Source organism: Engraulis encrasicolus, chromosome 24 (genome assembly GCF_034702125.1).
Source record: "Engraulis encrasicolus isolate BLACKSEA-1 chromosome 24, IST_EnEncr_1.0, whole genome shotgun sequence".
NCBI lineage: Eukaryota > Metazoa > Chordata > Actinopteri > Clupeiformes > Engraulidae > Engraulis > Engraulis encrasicolus.
The window spans coordinates 1112643-1137607 of NC_085880.1; the positions used below are offsets into that span (position 1 = coordinate 1112643).

General features: G+C 40.6%; 1 protein-coding gene across 1 annotated transcript in view; it reads right to left on the reverse strand.

Moving 5' to 3' along the window:
- Positions 1-10862: 10862 nt before the first annotated feature.
- Positions 10863-24965, reverse strand: part of LOC134440950 (inositol polyphosphate multikinase-like) — a 17754-nt gene continuing 3651 nt past the window's right edge. Inside the window, exons 3-6 of the mRNA XM_063191108.1 lie at positions 24790-24886; positions 20232-20404; positions 13774-13855; positions 10863-13588 (exon numbers count right to left, since the gene is read on the reverse strand). Of these exons, the coding sequence (XP_063047178.1) occupies positions 13029-13588; positions 13774-13855; positions 20232-20404; positions 24790-24886 (912 nt within the window). The 3' untranslated portion in view covers positions 10863-13028. The remainder of the gene's footprint in view (positions 13589-13773; positions 13856-20231; positions 20405-24789; positions 24887-24965) is intronic.

Sequence of the window (24965 nt, forward strand, 5' to 3'; positions counted from 1 at the left end):
GCAATATGGTGAAAAAGGAGTTTTGTTGTTGGCTATGAAAACTGTTGTAATAAAGACTATTTATGAATATGATGTATATGATAATTATTTGCCCTTACGTCTGACTAGCCGATTTTGATCTGTTGTTGAAGCTGAGAATCACATTTTAGATAAGTTAATTTTATGAAGTATTGTAGGATGCAATCTCTCTCTCATTCTCAATAATCTGCCATTTCATCGTCTGTCTGTCTGTCTGTCTGTCTGTCTGTCTGTCTGTCTGTCTGTCTGTCTGTCTCACTTAATAAATGAAGTTCCAAATAAAAGAAACCATTGTTGCCGGAGGAAGTAAAAATGAAAGTGGGTCACTGATGTTTTTCAAATTAGACGTTAATTACATTTTATAAAGCTTGGCCTTTTGTACAAGCTCCAAGTACACGATCAGTACAAGACATGATAATGAAGACAGAAACAGATAGCTGAAACATAAGCGGAAGGGGAAAAAGACATGAAATTACAAACTTTGCATGTTGTTGAGGCGTCTTTGCTGTTTACTGAAAAATATAGCAAGGATCGATAGTGATTCACTGTCCTCTTGGTGCAACAAGCGGACAGGAAGAGGTCAAGTTGTCTCGGGCCCAGAATCGGGTTTCATTGTATAATAGTATGTATTTGCTGGGGGTGGGGACCTTTCAGATGACTTTGTCCTGGGCCCGGCCAAAGCTGTCAGCGGCCCTGCGCAGACATATCAGTGGAAAGTACGCCTATAGTGTGTGGCGACGAGAGGAGTTATAGAAAAGGACCCTCGCTATTATATGCCTGACCGAGTCCTTATGGTTTATGCACAGATGGCAAAGGGCATCTGGGTTGCACATCCATCTCACTCATCGTGAGCAGAGCGGAGATGGTCCTGTATACAGAGGTTATGTGGGTGAAGCATAAAATTTAACAGAAACACGGTGCGTGGTGTGTGGATACAAAGGTCAGTGACAGCTACCTCCACTCTCTCTGTGTGTGTGTGTGTGTGTGTGTGTGTGTGTGTGTGTGTGTGTGTGTGTGTGTGTGTGTGTGTGTGTGTGTGTGTGTGTGTGTGTGTGTGTGTGTGTGTGTGTGTGTGTGTGTGTGTGTGTGTGTGTGTGTGTTTTAAAATGCTCTTGTGTCTTTCTCCCAGCCTAGCTGACTGATCTTTATTTGTCTAAAATATTCAGCTGTTGAGAGGAACAATAGGAGGAATATCTTGATCCAAAGCCAAAGGAACTGGATTGCCTGCTTATAAATGAGCCCGCAAGCCCCTTATCTGAAATTTATCTTCAAGATCAAAGTCAGTAAGCAAGCGCAACAGGGGAAAAAAGACCTGTTCCTGCTTTTCTTGGGTTTTTTTTTCATGTCATTCTCAAAATGATGTTGGATTGATCTCTCCTTCTCTGCAGTTTATTCTTCCTGCAGGGCTTTAGAAAGAAACCTTTCAAATAGCAGACCTGGTATAAATTACAGCTGATTTATTTCTGATAAGGCAGAGATCAGATGCTGAATGGGGAAGATAAATACAAGAAGATTGTAAACACAACCACTGCTAAATTGTGCATTTTTAATGTTTCACAACATGCACCAGATTTTTCCATTATGGGAATGAGCAAAACCCAACTGTTGATAGCTTAAGGCCACATGGGGCAAACACCTTTGGGTAACACTTTATAATAAGTACCCCTTTTTAGGCATTACTTAAGGGTTAGTTAAGCCTTATTTTACCATTAGTTAACCCTTAGTGAATCACGAGTTAATCATTATGTAAGCATTATTTCTCATTTCCTAACTATTATCTACTACCGTTAGTAAATGGTTAGTGTGTGCTGATATAATGGTTCGCTAAGCAAAGTTAAGCCTTAAATAAGCCTTATTTTAACAATAGTTAACCCTTAGTAAATAGCGAGTTAGTCGTTATGTATGTGTTATTCCTCATTTCTTAACTATTATCTACTACCATTAGTAAATGGTTAGTGTGTGCTGATGTAACGGTTCACTAAGCAAAGTTAAACCTTAGTTAAGCCTTATTTTTAACATGAATTAACCCTTAGTGAATCACGAGTAAGTCGTTATGTATGTGTTATTTCTCATTTCTTAACCATTAACTAATACCGTTAGTAAATGGTTAGTGTGTGCTGATGTAACTACTCGCTAAACAAAATTAAGCATTAGTTAACCCTTAGTGAATCACGAGTCAGTCATTATGTATTTCTGTGAAATTATTAAGTACTGTTAATTAATCATTCGTCTATGGTGATTTAACTTTCTGATAAGCATTAGTAAACCATCATTAAAATGTCTGATAACCCACCTTTATTTATGAAAAAAACATTATCTCTTTGTTGTCTCCTACCACCTAACCATTAACAAGTACTATTAGGCATGTATGGTAACGGTTTGTAAACTCTTGCTTTAGCATCAGTGAAGTCTTATTTAACCCTTTTGTAATGGTTAGTGTGTGATGACTGGTAGCATGGCAAAAAGTAGGCCTAGGCCTAAGTTGAGGCTCATGTGACTGCCCCTCATGGATGCTTCTGGACATTAACAAATGACTTGTTAAGCGTTGCTTATGCATTATCAAGGAATTACGAACCATTACTTAAGTATATCTGGGGAACTGATCTAAAGTGAAAACCTGTTATGGCTTTACAACACATTAACGAATGACTTGATAAGCATTGCTTATGCATTACCAAGAAGAACGCATTAGTAACGCATATCTGGGGAACTTTTTAAGTGAAAACCTTTCCATACTTTCCAAAACATTAACAAATGACTTGATAAGCATTGCTTATGCACTATCAAGGATGTATAACCATAACTCATAACTTTTTAAGTGAAAATCTTTCCATGCTTTCCAAAACATTAACAAATGACTTGCTAAACGTTGCTTATGCATTATCAAGGAGTTACAACTCATTACTTAAGTATATCTGGGGAACTGATATAAAGTGAACACATTTCCATGCTTTCCAAAACGTTAACAAATGACTTGATAAGCATTGCTTATGCATTATCGAGAAGTTTCAACGCATTACTAACGCATATCTGGGGAACTTTTTCAGTGAAAATCTTTCCATGCTATCCAAAACATTAACAAATGACTTCATAAGCATGGATTTAAAACCCATTAGGCCTACTTAAGTAGGCCTATATCTGGGGAACTTCTCTGAAGTGAAAACCTTTCCATGCTTTCCAACACATTAACAAATGACTCGATAAGCATTGCTTATGCATTATCAAGGAGTTACAACTCATTACTTAAGTATATCTGGGGAACTGATCTAAAGTGAAAACCTTTCCATGCTTTCCAAAACGTTAACAAATGACTTGTTAAGCATTGCTTACGCATTATCAAGGAGTTACAACTCATTACTTAAGTATATCTGGGGAACTGATCTAAAGTGAAAACCTTTCCATGCTTTCCAAAACGTTAACAAATGACTTGTTAAGCATTGCTTACGCATTATCCAGGAGTTACAACTCATTACTTAAGTATATCTGGGGAACTGATCTAAAGTGAAAACCTTTCCATGCTTTACAAAACGTTAACAAATGATTTGTTAGGCATTTCTTATGCATTATCAAGAAGTTACAACTCACTACTTGCGCATATCTGGGGAACTTTTGAAGTGAAAACCTTTCCATGCTTTCCAAAACGTTAACAAATGACTTGTTAAGCATTGCTTATGCATTATCAAGGAGTTACAACTCATTACTTAAGTATATCTGGGGAATTGATCTAAAGTGAAAACCTTTCCATGCTTTACAAAACGTTAACAAATGATTTGTTAGGCATTGCTTATGCATTAACAAGAAGTAACAACTCACTACTTGCACATATCTGGGGAACTTTTAAAGTGAAAAGCTTTCCATGCTTTCCAAAACGTTAACAAATGACTTGTTAAGCATTGCTTATGCATTATCAAGGAGTAACAACTCATTACTTAAGTATATCTGGGGAACTGATCTAAAGTGAAAACCTTTCCATGCTTTACAAAACGTTAACAAATGATTTGTTAGGCATTGCTCATGCATTAACAAGAAGTTACAACTCACTACTTGCGCATATCTGGGGAACTTTTAAAGTGAAAACCTTTCCATGCTTTCCAAAACGTTAACAAATGACTTGATAAGCATTGCTTATGATGAAATAACACATACATAACGACTTACTCATGATTCACTAAGGGTTAATTAATGTTAAAAATAAGGCTTAACTAAGGTTTAACTTTGCTTAGCGAACCGTTACATCAGCACACACTAACCATTTACTAACGGTAGTAGATAATAGGTAGGAAATGAGAAATAATGCTTACATAATGATTAACTCATGATTCACTAAGGGTTAACTAATGGTAAAATAAGGCTTAACTAACCCTTAAGTAATGCCTAAAAAGGGGTACTTATTATAAAGTGTTACCCACCTTTGTTGTAACTATACTAAAGTTGGCATATTTTAGTGGGCTAAGTACTGCTTTATTCTGCATGCCATACTCAACCACAACTGCCGCATATTTCCTCCCCTTTCTCCTGTCCCTGTTTATTCATTGAGATACAGAGAGAGAGAGAGAGAGAGAGAGAGAGAGAGAGAGAGAGAGAGAGAGAGAGAGAGAGAGAGAGAGAGAGAGAGAGAGTGAAAGAGAACCGAAAGAAGTAGCACAAGAATAAATTCTTCCGTAGTAGTTCTGAAGACCTCAGTTCGAAATAAATGTTGTAGAGAATAACCGGTAACACTTTATTTTAGGGACACATCTATTAGCACTAATACATAAAATATTAATGCATGTGTAAGTAACTTGTAAGGCATGTACTAAGCAAAATAAGACAGTTGTTAAGCATGTATTCACAAATGTCTTGTTCATGCACAATAAGGGATTTATTACCAATATAACCTTAGTAAGGACCTAGTAGACCTAGATTTCTATTTATGTGTAAGCAGTAAGGGCCAGCTCCTGGTACACTGTGTGAACAAACCCTGAACAGTGTGAAAACAGATGTGGAATAAGGGTCCCTATTCTAAAGTGATGCATTACTCAGCCCAGATGGCTTAGGGCCCCCGCACTACCTAGGGCCCCGGCCCCAACTCTACCCCCCCCCCGGGAAGCAAAGTGTAAGAACATTTCTGAATCTATTTCAGTCTCATTAGATATGAAGATCTCACCTATTCTACTCATTATGTTAATGAGTAATTGGAAGCATTATATAGCAAGGATTGGACGTAAAGTTATCAATGACGGTGGGTGGTGAGATGTCATTGTTTCATACACCAATTAGTTTTAATTGTAAAAACCCTGCAATAAATGCAGAATATAACGATGAGTAATAGTTTGGAAGCGAAACTAAGCTATTCCTTTCTGATCAATAAGTTAATGTTTGAGAAACGTAGCTACAAGAAATGCAGTGCATGATGGGTACGCCCTTAGTCAGAAATGCAATGCATGGCCAATGCAGCAATGATAATATTTCTGTTGTTACGTACATGGCAAATTGTTTGGATAGCAACTAAATTTCACAAGTGAGGGGAGGAGCTAAGGACGTAGGCTCAGAGCTGGGTAGGTTGTCTGTTGGCCTAGATTGCGTACCCATCATGCACTGCACTTCTTGAAGCTGATGTTCTCAAACATTCACTTAATTATCACAAAAGAGTAGTTTAGTTTTGCTTCAAAACTATTATTCTAATGTTCTGCATTTATTTTGGTTTTTTTTACAATTAAAACTCAGTGGTACATGAAAAAAAATTACATCTCACCAACCCACCGCCATTGACAAGTGTACATTCAATCCTTGCGATATATAGGCTCTTGTTAACTCCCTCTCACTGATGTGAACAAGAGAACACTAGATAACTCAACTGGGTAAATGTTAATTATTTGATATCCCCTTACACTTTGTAGATCGGGGGGGCTAGGTAGTGCAAGCCTGGCTGGTGTGGGGGCCCTAGGACTTTGGTAGTGCAGAGGCCCTGAGCCATCTGGGCTGACCAATGCATCACTTTAGAATAGGGACCCTTATTCTGCATCTGTATTCACACTGTTCAGGGTCTGTTCACACAGTGTGTCGGGAGCTTATACACATTGTATTCTGCCACTTACTACTTACTAATAAATAGAAATATAGGCTTACTGGTCCTTACTAAGGTTATATTAGTAATAAATCCCTAATTGGGCATGAACAAGACATTTGTGAATACATGCTTAACAACTGTCTTATTTTGCTTAGTACATGCCTTACAAGTTACTTACACAGGCATTAATATTGTATGTATTAGTGCTAATAGATGTGTCACTAAAATAAAGTGTTACCGAATAACCCTACTCAATTATAACATTCACACATTATTAACAGAATGATGGCACAAATCTGGAATGAATGTTCGTCAAAATAACCAAGTATACTTAATAAGTTCCCATGACTAGCAGTAATAAACTTACACCATATAGGAAGTGCTGTGGTGCAGGTTGCTAAGGCACCCAACTGCAAGTGGGCTTGCATGTCCATAAGACTCTGGTTCAAACCCGGCCTGGGTCATTCCCCAGTCCTGCACCATCTCTCTCTCTCTCTCTCAATCTCTTCCTGACATGAAGTCTACTGTCCTGTCCTCACTAAAGGCAAAACAAGCTCATATAACATGTAAAACAAACAAGCAAACAAACAAACACGCAAAACCAAATATGCATAGTAAATAGGAGTTAGTTATACAGTCATTAGTCCACATCGTTCTATGACAGAAATGATAGTTCTCCTGATGTGAATACTGCATAGATTTGATGTCAATGAATGGACCAACCGACCTCACAGGGCCCATGATCTGTTGAAATGGGATACTGCATCAAATGAAGTTACCAGTAGCTAAGACCTAATCCTAACCACTACCTAACCAATGAAGCAGACTGTATCTGCGTACAGCTTGGTGGGCTTTTGTGTTAGTTATTTAGTTAGATAGAGACAGATACCTCACAGAGCTTAGCTACCAGCGGGCCTGAAGGGAGAAGCCATCTCTTCGATCAGGCACCAGCTGAACAGCCCAGTGCATGAGTCACTTATGAACACAGACAAAGTCTCCCTCAGGATAGGATTAACAGACAGTCCCAAACATAGGGAGATTCTGCATGCATGGAGAAGGGAGGAGAAAGCATGCTTTTCCAGGGGGGTGGATGTGATGTGACGATATTGCATCACATCACATTGTGTGTAGCCTCTGCAGATGGGGTCGCTGGCGGGCCTATTCACTATTTGCTGAAAATACTCAACTACATTAAAACAACGTTGCTATGACAGTAACGAGAGCCTTAAGTAACAGATTAAGATAAAGCAATCACAACTTTGGTGACAGTAAGGTTATAACATAGGCTCTGTGCTAAGGGGTTAATGTTGACCTCTGTGTCTTACAGGGTTTTTTTTTTTCCATTGCTTACACACATTTTTCATGGCAGCTTCTCGCAAAAATGGCAAAACAGGTTCTGACTCTTGCAAAAATGAATCCCAGTTTCCAAAACATATATCTCCTAACATATCTTAAAAGCAGACACTTGTTTTGAGCCGGAAGACACTCAAATTCCCAAGACTTTTGTCACCCGACTCCCGCCGCTTTGTGCACAAAGTTGAACGGAAATGCAGGAGGGTTTGTGGGAGCCAGGCAAAGGCTTTTGTGTCTTACTGTAAGTACAGAATTGTGTACACTGATTTGCAAAAAAGTGACAAGTGTTTGAAGCACACATACGGTGTAAATGCACATGCACATCCAAGCACACATGTACACGCACACTCATGCACACTCACACGCACGCACGCACGCACGGACACACACAGCAGATTCACATGCAGTGTACTAGCAGCAGAGAGGGAGAATGAAGCAGACACAATGAGCACTTCACAGGCCCTTGCCACCTTCCTCAACAGCAAAGAATCTCAGCACCACCATGTGGACAAGAGGCCAAAGTGCACCTCACACACAGTAATAATGTGAAAGTGAAAGCCCAACTGGGAAACTCCAACTCCCATTGTAAATGAAAATGGAGCATAGCTGAAGGAGGAATTCAGCTTGAGGTAGGGGGGAGGTCAAACATTTGGCAGGTTGTTTGTTGCTCTGAAATGCTATACTTATTTTATGTTACATTTATTTTGGAATATCTTAAAGAGCCAGAGAGAGAGAGAGAGAGAGAGAGAGAGAGAGAGAGAGAGAGAGAGAGAGAGAGAGAGAGAGAGAGAGAGAGAGAGAGAGAGAGAGAGAGAGAGAGAGAGAGAGAGAGCTGAAACAGGCTATAACCGCATTGAAAATTCCTCCGATATCATTAAAGACAAAAATACAAAATGAAAACTTAAGTCGAAAAAGAAAAAAGTGATTAAGATATTTTAACATTATTGTTTTACCCAGCCTGAATATTTATGCAGAAGTAGGCCTATATGGATGCTATAGAGTAGGAAAAAGCTTTAATAAATAAAACAAGGACATCTTTTTTCCCTTTTTTTGACGCCACACAAACATTCCAATACAATTGTCAGACACTCAAAATTCTAAACACTTTATGTCTGATTGACAATATGGAAATTATTCCAAGAAAGATGACTATTTCAGGGCAGAAATATGACTGGTAGAGCATGAAGATGTGCATTGTGATGTCACATTGACCAAAGTTCCATTGACCATCATAACTCCAGAAGACACTCACTCTACACAAAAGCAGGCAAGAGACAAGAGGTAAGTTACTTTGCTCCTTCACTTTTTAAACTATTTTTTTAACTACTCTTACATATAAATAACACAATTTTATGATGACCATTTTGAAATGTTATCTTTTAACTTGGGGTATTGGTTGATATTATCAATGTATATTATATAATTAATTTTTAATGTAAAAAATAAATAAATATTTGCTTACATCTACCAGTGATGTATGGTTGATGGCAGTGAGTTGGCTCTAACTGTTTTACAGGGGGCAATTAGTTTTACAATTAATGCAATTACTTAATTAGTAGTAATGCGATTAGTTTTACAGTGTTTGTGGCCATGAGTGTGCACATAAGAAAGTGAAAAACAATTTCAGTTTCATTTCAATCAGTTTTATTAATGGGTAATTCCACGCCAATTGAACAAATCTCCATGCACTTCTCAAAATATTATGGAAATATTACTGGATGTAATATTTTCAGAATATTTTGAGACACACGTGCGTGGAGATTTGTTCAATTGGTGTGGAATGATGCTAATTAAAAATACATTATTTATGAGACAAACACTCTTAAATTATTAACATGCATCATAAAATTATAACACATTATATCAATCATCATTAAATTATAACAGGTTTCACAATATTCATACATTGTAAAAAAAAAGAAAAGAAAGAAAAGAAAGTATACCATTACAGACACAGAATTTCAAGATTGCATATACAAACCCCAACTCCGATGAAGTTGGGACGTTTGGTAAACAGTGAATAAAATCAAAATGCTATCATTTTCAAAACATTCAATCTATTCATTAGATGGAGAATAGTGAAAAGACAACATATTAAGTGTTAAAACCGAGAAAAAATATTGTTTTGGGGGACATATGTACTCATTTCTAATTTGATAAATCCAACACGTCTCAAAAGAGTTGGGACGGGGATCAGTGAAATTTAGTAAACATCCAAATAAGATAAAACAACAAAGAAGAACATTTCAAAATGAATTGTACTGACGGACAATATACGTGTCCAGGTATAAGATCATCACAGAGAGGCTGAGTCACTCAGAATTAAAGATGCAAAGGGAATAATTACCATAGTTATTACATACATTTTTTAATTCCCTTTGATTTACCACGATTTAGTATATATAAGACATATTTTTGTTAATAAAATCATTGTATAGGTTCATGACATCATGAAATATATATTGGCTGTAGTCTCACTCTAATTCCTGGAGTGCTAGAGCTATTGAAAATTGACCATATTAAGAATGCTTAATGCATGCAAATGATACAGGGGTGTAACATTCTCCTAAGCACCTGAGCTCACTTGAAATAGACCCAGAAGACATGGGAAACAGTCCTTTGCTTACAGAAGTCAGCAGAAGTTGTAGAAGTCCATTCTTTTTGACAATAATAGAGCATGGCACATCCTGTGCTACAGTGAAAATGGACCATCCAACTTGTGTTAGTGCTAGCTTCAAAAGGCAGCCTCCATGATGGCATGCGGGTGCAGTAGTGCATTGGTTAAGATGTTCTCACTCATCTGTAGAGTTAAATACAGTGCTGAATGGTATAAATGGGTTTTAAACAGCATGAAAAGCCACTCATGCATTATATTTTGAAGGGAGATCTTCGATTACTGCCACATAGTAAGGTCAAATTGCATTCTCTACTATGTTTTAACAGTTTGGCTCCATCATAAGGACCAGCAGGTGATAAAATGGTGGGTTTTTGGTCAAGACCTGTCACACTGTAAGCACTACAGAAAGGAAAACATTGCAAAACATGACAAGGAATACACCCACCATTTAAGCTGGTGAAATCATGTCCAAGATAGGAATTAACACTGTTTTTTATATAAAATCATCTCATCGGTTAATGTATTTAACTGTTAAATGTTGTCTTTTGTTTTGTTTTTAAGTCTTCCTCGACATTTGCTGCCATTTATTGTCCCCGTCCCAACTCTTTTGAGACGTGTTGGATTTATCAAATTAGAAATGAGTACTTATGTCCCCCAAAACAATATTTTTTCTCGGTTTTAACACTTAATATGTTGTCTTTTCACTATTCTCCATCTAATGAATAGATTGAATGTTTTGAAAATGATAGCATTTTGATTTTATTCACTGTTTACCAAACGTCCCAACTTCATCAGAGTTGGGGTTTGTACGTAGATATACCCAAAGGAAAAAACATAAAATAAAACACTTGTATTATAACCATTATGCTTGAGATGAATGATGCAAATACAGTAAATAAATATAAAAATGTTACAGTAATTCTGACATATTTCCAGTTATGTAATAAATATGACATGAAAATGTACATATTAGTCTGACTGCTGCACCAAGCTTGTAGACTGAGCTCGGTTTAGAATAGCTCCCATTCACAATAACATTCTTAGAGATGAAATCAATGAGTATCTATCAAATGCCTTTACAACTGTCCTGAGCCCAATTCAGCAAGTTAGCACAAGTGTATTACGATGCAATGCTTTGACAGGGCTTTGTCTCTAACTAAACACTCAAAAATGAGACTAGACCTCATTATTTCCACCTCAATATGCAGAAAATTGATAATGTTCTCCTTGAGAAAGTCAACATGACTCCATCTTTAATTTGTTTACAGCCCTGAAGGAAATTCCTGCTCACTAAAAAAGCAATGAGTCTCTTCCTCGCTTCTTTCAAAACAACAATTACTGTTGGCACCATGGTGACAAGATATGATGAGAGTAAAACTGTAATTAACTCAATACTGTACAAAAACACGACCACAAAACTTGACAAAAAAAACAAACCTCTTACTTGTGCAGAATGTTATTTCACAACATTGCAAATGGTGTAATAACATAATAAGGCGTTATGAGATTCCCTCCTCATGCAATACCTCCTATTTGGTTCTTCTGATCAGTAAGCAGCAAGAGTATTGTTAAGCTCTAGATCAGGGGTGTCAAAGTCATTTCAGTTCAGTGGCCAATATCATTCAAAGTGGGCCGTCCAGTCACATAATTGGGAAACGTTGAAAAATGGCATGCAGCGTAAATTTGGAATTGGAATCACTCTGCTAGTCAATCATCTCGAAGTGAATGACAGCGGGTATTATCAGGACCATTGACTGTAAATGGCGAGCAAAAAATGCAAATTTGTTCTCAGGTCAGACACCTGTAGCAACTTTATAATGGGCTAGAGATTTGCTTCTTTTTATAAGTCTGGGGCCGGATTACACCATCTGGCAGGCCACATCCAGCCCCTCTGCCTTATGTTTGACACCCCTGCTCTAGATGTTCATGTAAATTAACAGGTGCATGGACAGGGCCGCTGCTAAGCATAACTGGTCAGGAGGCCCCCTTTCAATTAAATAATAATAAAAGTAATGCATTTTTAGTGTTATCTCAATTTAGGAGGCCCCAATTTTGGGGGCAAAGTGGTAGAGGCCCTAAGCGCTTTGTTTACTCTGCTTATGCCTAGCGGCGGCTCTGTGCATGGACTCAAACCGAAAGCTTCAGGAGTGAGGGTAGATTCACACAACGAGAATGACACAAAGGTTTGGCACAGAGTCCCCTCACTTCTCTTCTTAGTATCATCCACATAAACAAATACAATCAGCTTCAAGTGTCTGCATAATATTGGAACAAGTACCAAACTGACACTGCAGGTCTGTCTGAGGTCCCCCTCAGTTTCCAGGTCCCTTGTCTGGTAATTCAGTAGGCCTACCTGTCATTCCTATGTCTTAGCAGTAGACAATAGTCTAATGCCGGATATAGTTAAAAACATTATAATTTACATTCTGACAATTACATTTTATCCCATTACTATTATGTTAGAACTGGCACACAAACCCTTGTTTAGTGTGCGAACCTGCTCCAACTTGTATAGAACTGGCTCGCAAACATATAGGCTTAAGTTATTAAAATACTCTCAATACTCACTCTAATCACAACTGCAATTCAACTCAACACTTGCATCATTGAAAAAAAAAAAAGATTTTAAAACGTATTTTGGCAGTAAGAAAAGGCCACAGGGTAAATAAATCACCTAGCAAGGTAATTACTCAAATTAAATTGACTTTGTCACAGTTGCATGTGCTTAAAAAGCACATTTGGATTCATAATTAAATCCCCCCATTCCTTTTAGACAAGAGGCCGTGAAGGCATCCCTGTGGTTACCTGAGACAGAAGGTGCAACAACATTGTTTTCATCAATGAGATGAGTACCTGAAGACACAGCAAAGATCATGAGATGAGTCCACGGTAGAGAGAGAGAGAGAGAGAGAGAGAGAGAGAGAGAGAGAGAGAGAAAGAGAGAGCAAGAGAGAGAGAGTCAAGTTAGTCTTGAAGCATATTGAAGGAAAGCTACTCCTCCAGAATACCCTCCAGAGCTGTCAGCAGATTCCTAAGGCCGTGCATATATCCCTCGTCAGGTGATGATTGGCTGGGGAAAACATGGGCAAAGTCAATCATCCTCACATCCACATGTCCTTCACCACGCTCGTCAACGAAACCTCGACTCTCTTTCACTCCCTCCTCCGTCACATTCTCTCCATTCCGGTTGCTCCTCTCCAAATCAACAGGAGAGCTGAGTGCCTGAACTCCATTCTGGAAGCTATCAGGGAGGCACGCGGTACACACCTCCCGATCAGAGGAGCTCCTGGCTGGGGAGTCTGAGTGCGACAAGTCCTGAGGCTGCTGCCTGTGGAGGTGGTGGTGGTTGTGGTTGTTGTTGTTGTTATTGTGTTCCGTCTCCTCCACATGTGCCCCAGACACAGCGTCGTAAACAAACAGCAGCGAGCTGGCATAGAAGTGAAGCCGATTTTGGCTCTCGAACCACTGCAGAATGTTCCGGACTTTGCGGATGCACACTCGGACGGTCTGCTTCCGGATCCGCTCGCCATCAAGGAAGAACTGAGCCAGGCCTGCAGAGAAAGACAAAGACGCATTAACAGACTCATGTAACAGTAAAAAAAAAAAAAAAAAAAAAGTCTGTTATATTATAGGCCTGCTCCCACCAACAAACTCTACTACTTCTTCTAGGAGTAGGACTACGACTACAATAGTGATACAGGGGAAGCAGTGGCTATGTGGAATAGGGTATGTATACCTTTAGAGAGTGTGTCCTTCACCAGGGAGCGTCCAAAGGACTGATCGTGAGAGGTGTAGGCATCTCGACTGGGCTGGTACACCTGCAACAGACAGAACAGAAAGGGCCAGGGTATCAATTCAATTTCGTCATGAAAAACTGTGTTTATGTGCATTCAGAGTACCCCAAATACTCTTCAAATGGATATCTCACAAATACACAGCACCCTTGTCAATGTCAACACCAACTGAACATGAAGAGACAGATCATTTCCTTTGCAAGACTTGAGTTATGCCATGATGGACAATCCTGATGAGTATCTGGATGTAATGTCTTTAGCCCGATTCGGATGGGACTTTTATTACCTATGGACCGGTAATTCGGAATAACTACGGAGAATGTCTGAGTTTTTAGTCCTGTGCGAATGTGCCATGTCCGCGATTTGAGAGGTAATAATTCCGCCGCGAATTAGCTACTGTATTTCGGCGAAACACAGACGTCCTGGGGTAATTTCACATAGGCGCACCGTCTGCACCCCTTTGTCATGTCTGTGAATTGAGTAAATAACAGACGTTTATTTATCCCGTCCGAATGCGCCCCGAAAAATCACAGAGGTCCGGGGGTAATTGCGAATTACCAGGGGTCCATAGGTAATATTTATCCCGTCCGAATCTGGCTTTTGAGACAGCTTTCACAGCCTTCGTACAGTACAGCCACTTGCAGTTGCCACAGTGCTTTGAAAGCAACAATTTAAGTACTGTATGCTGTACAACAATCAGGTTTCCCGAGGTTTATTTTGTTGGAGAACACTAGATGAGAACATAGGTCGCAATTATTTTATATTTGTTTTTGAGAGAGAGAGAGAGAGAGAGAGAGAGAGAGAGAGAGAGAGAGAGAGAGAGAGAGAGAGAGAGAGAGAGAGCGTATGGGGAAACATGGGAGCTTGACAGAGGGAAGGTGATTATCGACTACTTGAAAAAAAGACAGGACAAGATGGAGATCGGGGAATATATTTGTGGCCATCGACACAAACAACTGAGAATAGCAATGAGGAAGACAATGCAAGCATAAAATAAAGAACATAGAAACTGCAGCACCGGTACAACAGAGAAGTGTGATTACAATAACAGACCAATGACATGTGTTACCAAAACTATATGAGGGAGATGCAAAGGTCATGCAGCGACACACCTGGTTTAGTGAACACAGAGGACGTTGAAAACTGTCAACAGGAGAACTGTCAAAGTAAAACAGCACAGAACTTAATTCTACAATTCTCTTATTACTCTCTACATCTACACACACGCACGCACGCGCACGCACGCACACACGCACACACGCACACACACACACACACGACTGGTCAGCATGTTTGTATCTGTGCCTGTGTGTGTGTGAATGCATGCAGGCGTGAGTGCATAAATTTAAGTCTGTGCGGTCTGACGTGTGTGTGCATGTGTGCATGCATGCGTGCATGTGTGTGCATGTGTGCGTCCGTGTGTCTGTGTCTGTCTGTGTTTGTGTCTGCTCTGGTGCCAGTGTCTGTGCAGTTTTGGAAGGTGGCTGTGCACTTTCATTTCCATGAAAGGCCGGGTGAGTGATTTGATATCAGGGAGGGCACACCTGCAGGAATAGGAATGGTGGTTGTGTCTGTCTGTGTGTGTTGTCTGCATGCCTGTGTGCCTGTGTTGTGTGCGGTGCGTGCGTGCGTGCATGCGTGCGTGCGTCCCTGTGTGCGTCCGTGTGTGTTGTCTGGCCCGTCTGTGTGGGTATCCCCCTCATACACACACACACACACACACACACACCTCAGTATCTGGCTGCTTAGCCTCTGGTGACCGCCTGGCAGGGGAGTGGGAGCTGCATCTGGCAGCCTGCCAACACCACATCTCCCAGCCCTCTCTCAGCCTATACCAGCCTCTCTCAGCCCTCTCCATGCCCTCTCCCAGTCCTCTCTCAGCATCTCCCTCAACCCGTCTCCCAGTCTCTGTTCTGGAGGTCTGCAGGCAGGCAGCCCCCGAGGTTAATTTGCAGGTCCGACAGTCTCTTTGACTTCACACACAGAGGTCGATGCTCCAGTAGGGAAAAAAAGGTGATAGGCATCCACCACACCACCACCAGTTGCCAGTCGCCTGCTAGTAGGTGAAATAAAACACCCAGAGGAAGTGGACTGTTAGTGGGGGTTGACATCAGTTAGTGGTCCACTGTTGGCCTGGGTGCCATAGGCTGCCTGTTGGGTGTTTTTTGTCGCCCTTTCAGATCAGTTATTCCAGCTCGTTCCTCTCTCTCTGGTGGCTCTCTCCTGTCTCCCTTTCACACCTCATCTCTAAATGCCATCAGCAGACTCCCTTCCTTCCTTCCATGCACTCTGCCATGCTCCGCCACTTTGTCAGGCTGTCAAGCTGCAAGTGCGAGGACAAGTGGATGGCCACTTTACTGCCGCCGTGCCGCCGGTCATTGTCTGTAGGCCCCAGTGGAATGGGTACCTGGATGGCTGTCCGCAGGGGAAGCCTACAGGGGCATGTTGGGTCCTTATAACATAGTATGTATGAAGAGGGGGGGGGACCTTTCAAATGACTTTGTCCCAGGCCCTGCCAGGCTTGTCAATGACCCTGCCTGTCAGACGTGTTTTAAAAGGGCTTTGAAAAGAGATGGGTGTTAAAGGAAGTATAATAGGTGGTGGGCCTGTACACACCTACTTGTCAATCAGACTCTACCTGTAAGGATGTTTGATAGACTGTTTAAAAAAACTCTTAAGATGACACTACCCCTGCTATAAATTAGCTGTTACCAGAATGACTGGGACCAAATACACTCTAGACCAGTGGTTCTCAACCTTTTTTAGCCAAACACCTCCTTGGCCAACGACCAAGTCGTAATGTACTACTAAAGGCCCTGTGCACTGTCATAGTGATGTAGTACTGTGGTAGTTACGTTTTTTTTATGATTATTACAATGTCCCAGTGGCAGGATGGTATCTGTTAAGGGACTACATAATAATAGTAGCTAGTAAAGTAATGGTTAAGTGTTTTACTGCGTTTGGATTTTCATTGGGCAAACAAAATTGTCCTTTCTCCAAGGCCTGGGTTAAGTGAATACCACATACATTTGGATTAAATTAACAGGGAACATTATCCATATTGAAGTTTTTTGTCAGTTGTAGTTATAGTACCAAACGTAACGCTACTGTCCACTGCAGTGACTCAAGCGGTTGGGGCATTGACTGTTATGCAAAGGATCCAGGTCTGATTGTAAAATGCAATGCTACACTTAGTACACCTACAAAATTAAATAGATGTCAGAGGTAGGAGTTAGTTTAAATAACTTCAATGATGAACACGTTCCTTGTGTATTATGCTAATCAGAAAAAGGCATCAAACAAAAGAAAGATCCTCACACAGACTGCCAGTATTGTGGTACAAAAATACCAAAGGTTTTGGCGTGGCACCAAGGGCAAGGAACAGCAATACATCAGCTTGTTTCTCACAGCTGTATGGTCAATAATATGGCAGCATGCCATGAGGTCTTCTTGAGGAAATCACTGGGTATCAAATACAAAGACAAACAAAGACAAACCGGAAGAAATCAACACCAACACCAACACCAACTCCAAGTATTTTTTCCAAGTGTCTAGAATACTTTGTCAAACTTCATGGCCCTGTAACCACATCAAATTAGTTCGGAGGAGTAGAAAAGAGTAAACTCCGCTTTCCACCCATAGGCAGACTAAAAAGAGAAACTACCCACGAACTAGGCCACAATGTATCCTGAATAACTGCCAATTACTTCCCTCTAGGGCTGCACAATTAATCGAAAATAATCAAAAATCCTGATAAAATCGTGAAATCGAAGTTGTGATTTCTATCGTGATTTAATCGTGGCAATAGTGACCAACCTTTGAGAACGTCCTTGAAGCCAAAACATACTGACAGGCTGGTGTTTCATGCTATTGCCTTTACATAATTATTACAATTCATTTTATTTTGCTCATCCCATATATAATTCATTCTTGGTTATACTTCATCTCGTTATAATTTCCAAAAAAAATCTGCAAAAAATCAATAATCGTGATTAATAATCGTGATTACGATTTTTACCAAAATAATCGTGATTACGATTTTGACCAAAATAATCGTGATTATGATTTTTTTCCATAATCGTGCAGCCTTACTTCCCTATGTTGTCAGTGTTTTTATCTAGCAGCTCCTACACTACATCTGGAATGCTATAGCCCAGTGTTTCTCAACAGGGGTGCTGGGGCACCCTGGGGTGCCGCGGGGCCCCCTCAGGGGTGCCGCTGATAAACATGGCTGATAAATAAATTATGTAATATGATACATATTCGTCTAAATTGATAAGTTAATGCTAGTCAGTGGAATCTTTCATCTGCCATTTATGCATAACACAGTAAATATATGTCGCCCCAGTCAGATGCAACTTCGAACGTAGGTCGTGTGACGTCTATAAATGTGTTACTTTTCTAACCTTTTGCGGTATCGGGTACGATGCCATGTTACAGCTTGTTGGTTTGGAGTGCCTTGACATTTTTCATGAATTGAAAGGGTGCCTCGCCTAAAAAAAGGTTGAGAAACACTGCTATAGCCTACAAATATTTGGAGGAACCTGAACCTCAGCCTGAAATGCCTCCTGAGCCACAAGGTCTCACAGGTCAAGACTTCACAGGAAAAAACCAAAGGCAGCCGTCGCTAAGGGACAGAGTCATAACTCTACTCTTTACTCTACTTTTTGTTGCTGAGCAGTATTGCAGGACGCAGCAGCGCATGTATGGATGTTTGATCTACAGGGTGCTTCCTCTTGTGCAAACGGACTGGATCATAAAAGTGCCATTATGCTTCCACCGTCGTCATGTGGTGTCAGGGAGTGGCAGGCTGGCCATAAAAGTTACACAGTGCGAATAGGCCAAACCAACCCCAACGGTCGGTGACAGTGGCTTCGATCTGGCAGAGGGAGGTAGAGACAGATAGGCAAACAAGCTGACGGCCTAACACAGGGATGGGCAACTGGAGGACCACATGCTGCCCGGCTCCTCACTCAGTGCGGCCCGTAGATAAAACATTTTAAAAATTAATAAAGACCTGGTGAAACCACTGCTGAATCAATCTGCAATTATGCTGTTGCTGGCCAACAGAGAACACTCCTTCCGCCTTTTACCTCATTGTGTCCTGGAGAGACGCCGCATTCAAGTTTTTTAGATTTTAGCTGTTTTATTAAAAATGTGGGTATCTTAGAGCTGAATGAACACATTCAAGTGCAAAACTCAAGGTTCTAGCTTTTAAATGCAACTTATTTCATGTTTTTATGTGCTTCGGAGGCCGAGACACTTAGGTTTTAGTAGGGAGATGGCATCTTTTCCCAAAAAGGGCATAGGCTAAAATGGGTTAAACAAGTCTGTGAGGTGCAGTCAGATCCGTGGTCATTTGGCCCTCCAATGGTAGTGATTAAAAATGTGGCTCTCGTTATCATGGAAGTCGTGCATGCCTGGTCTAACAATTTGGCTGATGGGAAGGACCCAGAAGAAGACTGAAAATATGCAGAAATTAGCAGAAACCAAGGTAAACACACAAACACACACACACACCTTACCATTAATATAAACCACTTGTGCAATCATTCACACGTGTCTGTGACCCAATGTCATTCTCTGTTCCTCACATGCGCGCGCCGCGCACACACACCCACACACAAATCCACACACACACATTACTCATGCAATCAGGAACACAAGCCTGTGACACACATTGTCTATTATTCTCTCTCCCTCACCTGCTCACATAAACGCTTGTACACACACATGACCTCCACCTTAATGGTCTTGCATACCCTTACGTTTTACCCATGGAATAAAGCACAGATGTTTGGTTGTCACACACATTGTCTGTGTGTGTGTGTGTGTGTGTGTGTGTGTGTGTGTGTGTGTGTGTGTGTGTGTGTGTGTGTGTGTGTGTGTGTGTGTGTGTGTGTGTGTGTGTGTGTGTGTGTGTGTGTCTGTCTGTCTGTCTGTCTGTCTGTGTCACACACACACACAATCACACACACACACACACACACACACACACACACACACACACACACACACACACACACACACACACACACACACACACACACACACACACACACACACAGGTTTTGCATACTGGTTTTACATAGTACATGCCACTCATCAAGCACACATGCCTGTGACAAACATTGTCATTCTATCTCCTTCACATGCAGACATACACATACACATACTGAACAGTATGTCAACAGTTCACCTACCCACATTGTATAAACGCATGCACGCAGACATGGACATGCACACAGGCATGCATGCATGCATGCTTGCGCACACACACACGCTGACACGCACATATGTATGTATGTACACTCATACACATGCTTGCACACACTCACCCACACGCACACACATATACACACACACACACACACACACGTGCAGACACACCCAGACTCACCCTCATGCCGAGCAGCAGGAAGCCGATCTCCTCCATGAGCGGGTACTTCCTGATCTGTTGCTCACGTTTGGTGGCCGTGGCTAAGGGGTCGTAGCTGCGGCGGCCCACCTTGACGTCCATGATGCACGGCCGAGAACACCTGCACGTCACGTCCTCCAGTTTCAGGTAGACATCTGAGATGATGGGGTGAGGGGGTGGGAAGTTAAAGAGGAGAGGAGAGGACATACTATAAGATTGACTGACGTAACATCGACGGGGGGAAAGATGAGAGGAGAGACACTGTTAGGTTTCTTCTTTTGCCTCCACCAAAATGTTTAGATGGTGTGTTCGGCTTTTGGTGTGACCAAACGGTGAGGCTAACTGATGTGTTGTGATTAATTTAGGACCTAGTTATTTTAGGAGCTACCGTAGTTTAAGAGACCGACAATTCCACAAATTGGCATCACATAAGTGTTCTGTGTCTGTGCCAAACTGCTATTGTCAACAGTCCTAGGGAAGTAGTGCAACAAATGATGTGCATTGTGATATGACTATCATCTGTTCTTTCCAAGCAAGCCGCTTCTTTGGAAACAACAAATGATGAATTCGTTTTGTACAGCAGCAGCCAGCAGAGAGAGAGAGAGAGAGAGAGAGAGAGAGAGAGAGAGATACAGAGAGAGAGATACAGAGAGAGAGAGACAGAGAGAGAGAGACAGAGACAGAGAAACAGAGAGATTCACAGGCAGGCAGGTGCACATGCATGGAATGACAAAAAGCTGAATGATAGAAATGAGAGGCAGCCAAAGAACATACAGTAGCGAAAGGCAATCAATCATGACCCTGACAGCCACAGAATCCTCTGCGCACCTTAACTGCAGAGAAAGCAATGGAGCAGCACAGATGCAATTCTTTTCTTCCTCTAATCAAGTAAAGTAGAGTAAAGTAGAGTCATTTTATTGATCCCCAGGGGGAAATTAAGTGCAGATCAAGGACTCTGTTGTCTCTCTGTCCGTTTTTGTTTTGTACCCTTGGGAAGGCCTTTTTAAACAGTCAAATTTGCACTCTCTCCTTTTAGAGGGACATAAACAATTCTTACATATCACGAGGCAAAATCCCCAGCTTTAATAACTGACTGACTAGAGTACGTAGTAGTGATCAGAGACTGAATCACATACAGTGGGTGTTTTTGATGTAGGCTACACCATGTGGGTGTTCTTGGGGCGTGGGGTTTGCCTAGTGGTGTAAATGGTCCTTGATCCATGATGAAACTATTCATTTCCCTTCTTCTAGGTTATATTTTCTTTACTTTCATGACACACACCACACACAGTATTGTATTGTACAGCAATGTCTCTGCTAGGAGATCTATTTGTCTGCCTATTTGTAACCTCACACAAGCATGACACATCGTGAAAACACACATTTTGAAAGAAGAATCAATACAGTGTACACATTAATAGAAAATTGCAGGACATTGACTTACTGTATCAGTGAACCTGTGTGAGAGGAATCTAAGGCTTGCCTATCACAGACAGTTACAACAACAGTTAACATGCTAAAACATCCCCCATTTATCGATTGCTTCACTCAACTATTAACTAGACACAGTATGACAATATACACCAGGTATTGTTTTTGGAGCAGTACAAAACCACAAGAAAAAGAGAAGAGAACACACACTTTACTGTATAGTCTGTTTAAATGCACATGGCGATCGAATTTCTACTTAAAAAAGGTCAGTGAAAAAAATCACTGGTGAAACTGGTGCCATGTTTAACATGTTCTTTGCCACTGCAGTAACTGGAGTGCTGTGGGGAAAACTGGTGTTGCCAGCCACACAAGTATGACCTGATTAAACCTCAAACGGGCTTCAACGCGGCAATTAAAGACAATCTCATCCTAGAACTGCTTTCAGAATGTACGTTTCTTAAGAGTAAAGACCTAAATATTGGTGAGGATTGTCATTCTTCCATGTCACATTGTTATGGTGGGATGTTGGTGTATCTTTTGAACGCAAGTAACCCAAGATACTTGGACAGGCGAGGTCACGCACTCACACTTATTTGCGCCTTTCCTAGAACTGCTTTCAGCATGGAATGCCAAGCATCTTAACCCTATCCAGACTGGGCTTCTTTTTGGCATTCCTGGTCCTGGGGGTCGGGGGCTCCTTTGACCCCCCCATAACTTATGAACAGAATAGCGTATGACCACCAAATTTTGAGGAGATGATCTACAAACAAAAATCTTTGAATAACGTCGTGTGGTATCATTATTTGGTGTGATGACGTAATTATGACCCCATGATATTATTGCCCAAAATGTCACCATTTTGTATTTTCCATCAAATGTAGGTAATGCAATTTCAGTGATTATATGCTTCAGACCACTGAAATGTTCAAAAGGTTTTCTGATGTTAATGTAAATAACAAAAAAATATGAAGAAATATGTCACAAAATGACGCCATAGATATGGCGAATGTTATTTTATTATCAAATTAGTATAAATTAATGATAATTGATAAAGGCGATATTAGATATTAGATTAGGTTAAGTTATGCTAATGTAATGGAATAACTATACGATTATATGCAACAAGGAAGGTACACTGATGAGACTTACATCAGTGATTTTTGGTCAGACATACCCGTCAAAAAACCATGGCAAAGGCAAAAATGATAAACCCTATTCTTTTGGTACTAAATTGTAGCCACCTAAATTTTAGGAAAAGTCACCAAGTTTCATAGTCATGGCGTAAATAATTATACGACATCAAAGTTGGGGTGGGCACTTTTAGCCCCCCCCAAGTCTGGATAGGGTTAAGACTTAAAACCATCATAGGCCGTTAATGTATTCAACAAATGAAGCTTGCCTTTGTGGTTTTAGTATCAAAACTGAACAGCAATGAGGCACCAGTGTGTCTGCAAATCATGCAGCCTTTTCAGGCAGATGGGACTGCGGACGATGAGACTCAGTGCTTGCTGAAAAAGTTAAACTATGTCACGACAACATTGCTTTTACATGACAGAGAGATGAAGACTTGGGCACTACCAGTTTTACCATGACATACAAAGTTACACAATTAATTAGCTTCATCCGGTATATTTCCATGACTACGATGTCATTTGTTAAACTTCCCACATTGTACTGTAGTTTTCCACCACAGTTGCTTGACAATGGGGTAGTTGCATTCCCCACCAACAAGATAGCCAATGTAGTTAGCAACCAAGATGTATAACAATATATACATAATAATAAATAGCTTATCTTTGTACATGACATACAGATCTCACTAACAGACATTGGAACATTGACACCTTTGATAGGCAACTGAAATCTCAACAGGCTCCAGCCCACCAACAAAGCACTATCTGAACCTGTCTGTTTGCATAAGTGAGGTAATGATCAACTGTGAGTTTGCTCAGCACCTGCTACGCAGGTGATGTCATCGCTATGTTTCCATCATCTGATGATCTGCTTTTGTGTTCTTAAGTGCTTGTTCGATCAGCTGCTGCTTGTGGAACATGATAAACCTGTCAAGCAGGTATTTTCTTTAGACCATTTCCTTAGATTTACCCATTAGAAGTATTTAAATCACTCATTTACCTTACCTGGACAAACAGGTAAGTCGAGACCTAAGAGGGCACGCATACTTCCCTGAAATCTAGTAGGAGGACTCACGTCACAAAGGAATGCAGTAAACAAGAGACATTATACATACGCAATACACTAGAAAAGTCATTGTACATACGCAAGCAAAGCTCCACATTAAATGCCAGCCCAATCATAATTTTGATTTCAGGGATTTTCAAGGATTTCAAGGATCTTAATACATCTCCAGCACTTGGATAAGAGGGTGAATTCACCATGTTACCCTAATGTTGCATTATTGGTGATTGTCATTCCTCCATGTCATATTGATATCTGTATATGGGATGCTGGTGTTTGTTTTGAACTAAAGCATGCCCTGATGAAGGCCAATATAGCCGCAACGCGTAGGCCCATGTGTTTGTAAACAGAATTGCTGTGTTAAATCAAAGGCTTTTTTATATTTTTCTCAATCTCAGAGTTCCTCTGCTTTTTCCTTCCTTTGAAATATTTGGTTTAAATATTGTATCTTGGTACCACTCGACATTTTCACCAGTATTCTCTCAATGTTCTCTTAATGAAAGTACATTTCATTAGACATTGTCTCCAAAAGAATAATGTAGCCTAAGCTATAGTTTTGTGAAATTTGAGCCATAATTCAGTATAGAAATAAATGTTGAAAGTAAAAGTAGAACAACACTTCCAATACAGATGACTTCACTGGGCAACCAGTAGACCAGTGTAGCCATCTTAAAACCAGCTCATTCTATGGTTTAAATCAACTTTGTGGCAGATTTCTTATTTAGGTTTTTACATTACATATATCTAATCGCATTAGGTACAGTGGAATAACTGGTTTCAGCTATGTAATGTCATGTGACAGCTGTATAATATCATGTGCTTATGTTGTACTTACACTATGAATTTACTACTAGTCCTACTTTTATTTTGACACCTTTGGCTATGAGTAGTAAGTAGATGGTTGGGCCATTACCATTGGGAGTGTCCGATGAGGCCCAGGTGCCATAGAATGTGGGCAGGTGTGGCCGCAGAGACAGGAGCTGGGGGTCTGTGCAGGACTCATCAAACACCTATGGCAGACGGCAGACGGCAAAGCGTTAACAATGCATTAGAATACACACAGATCAATAACTACAGTGAAAGTGAAAC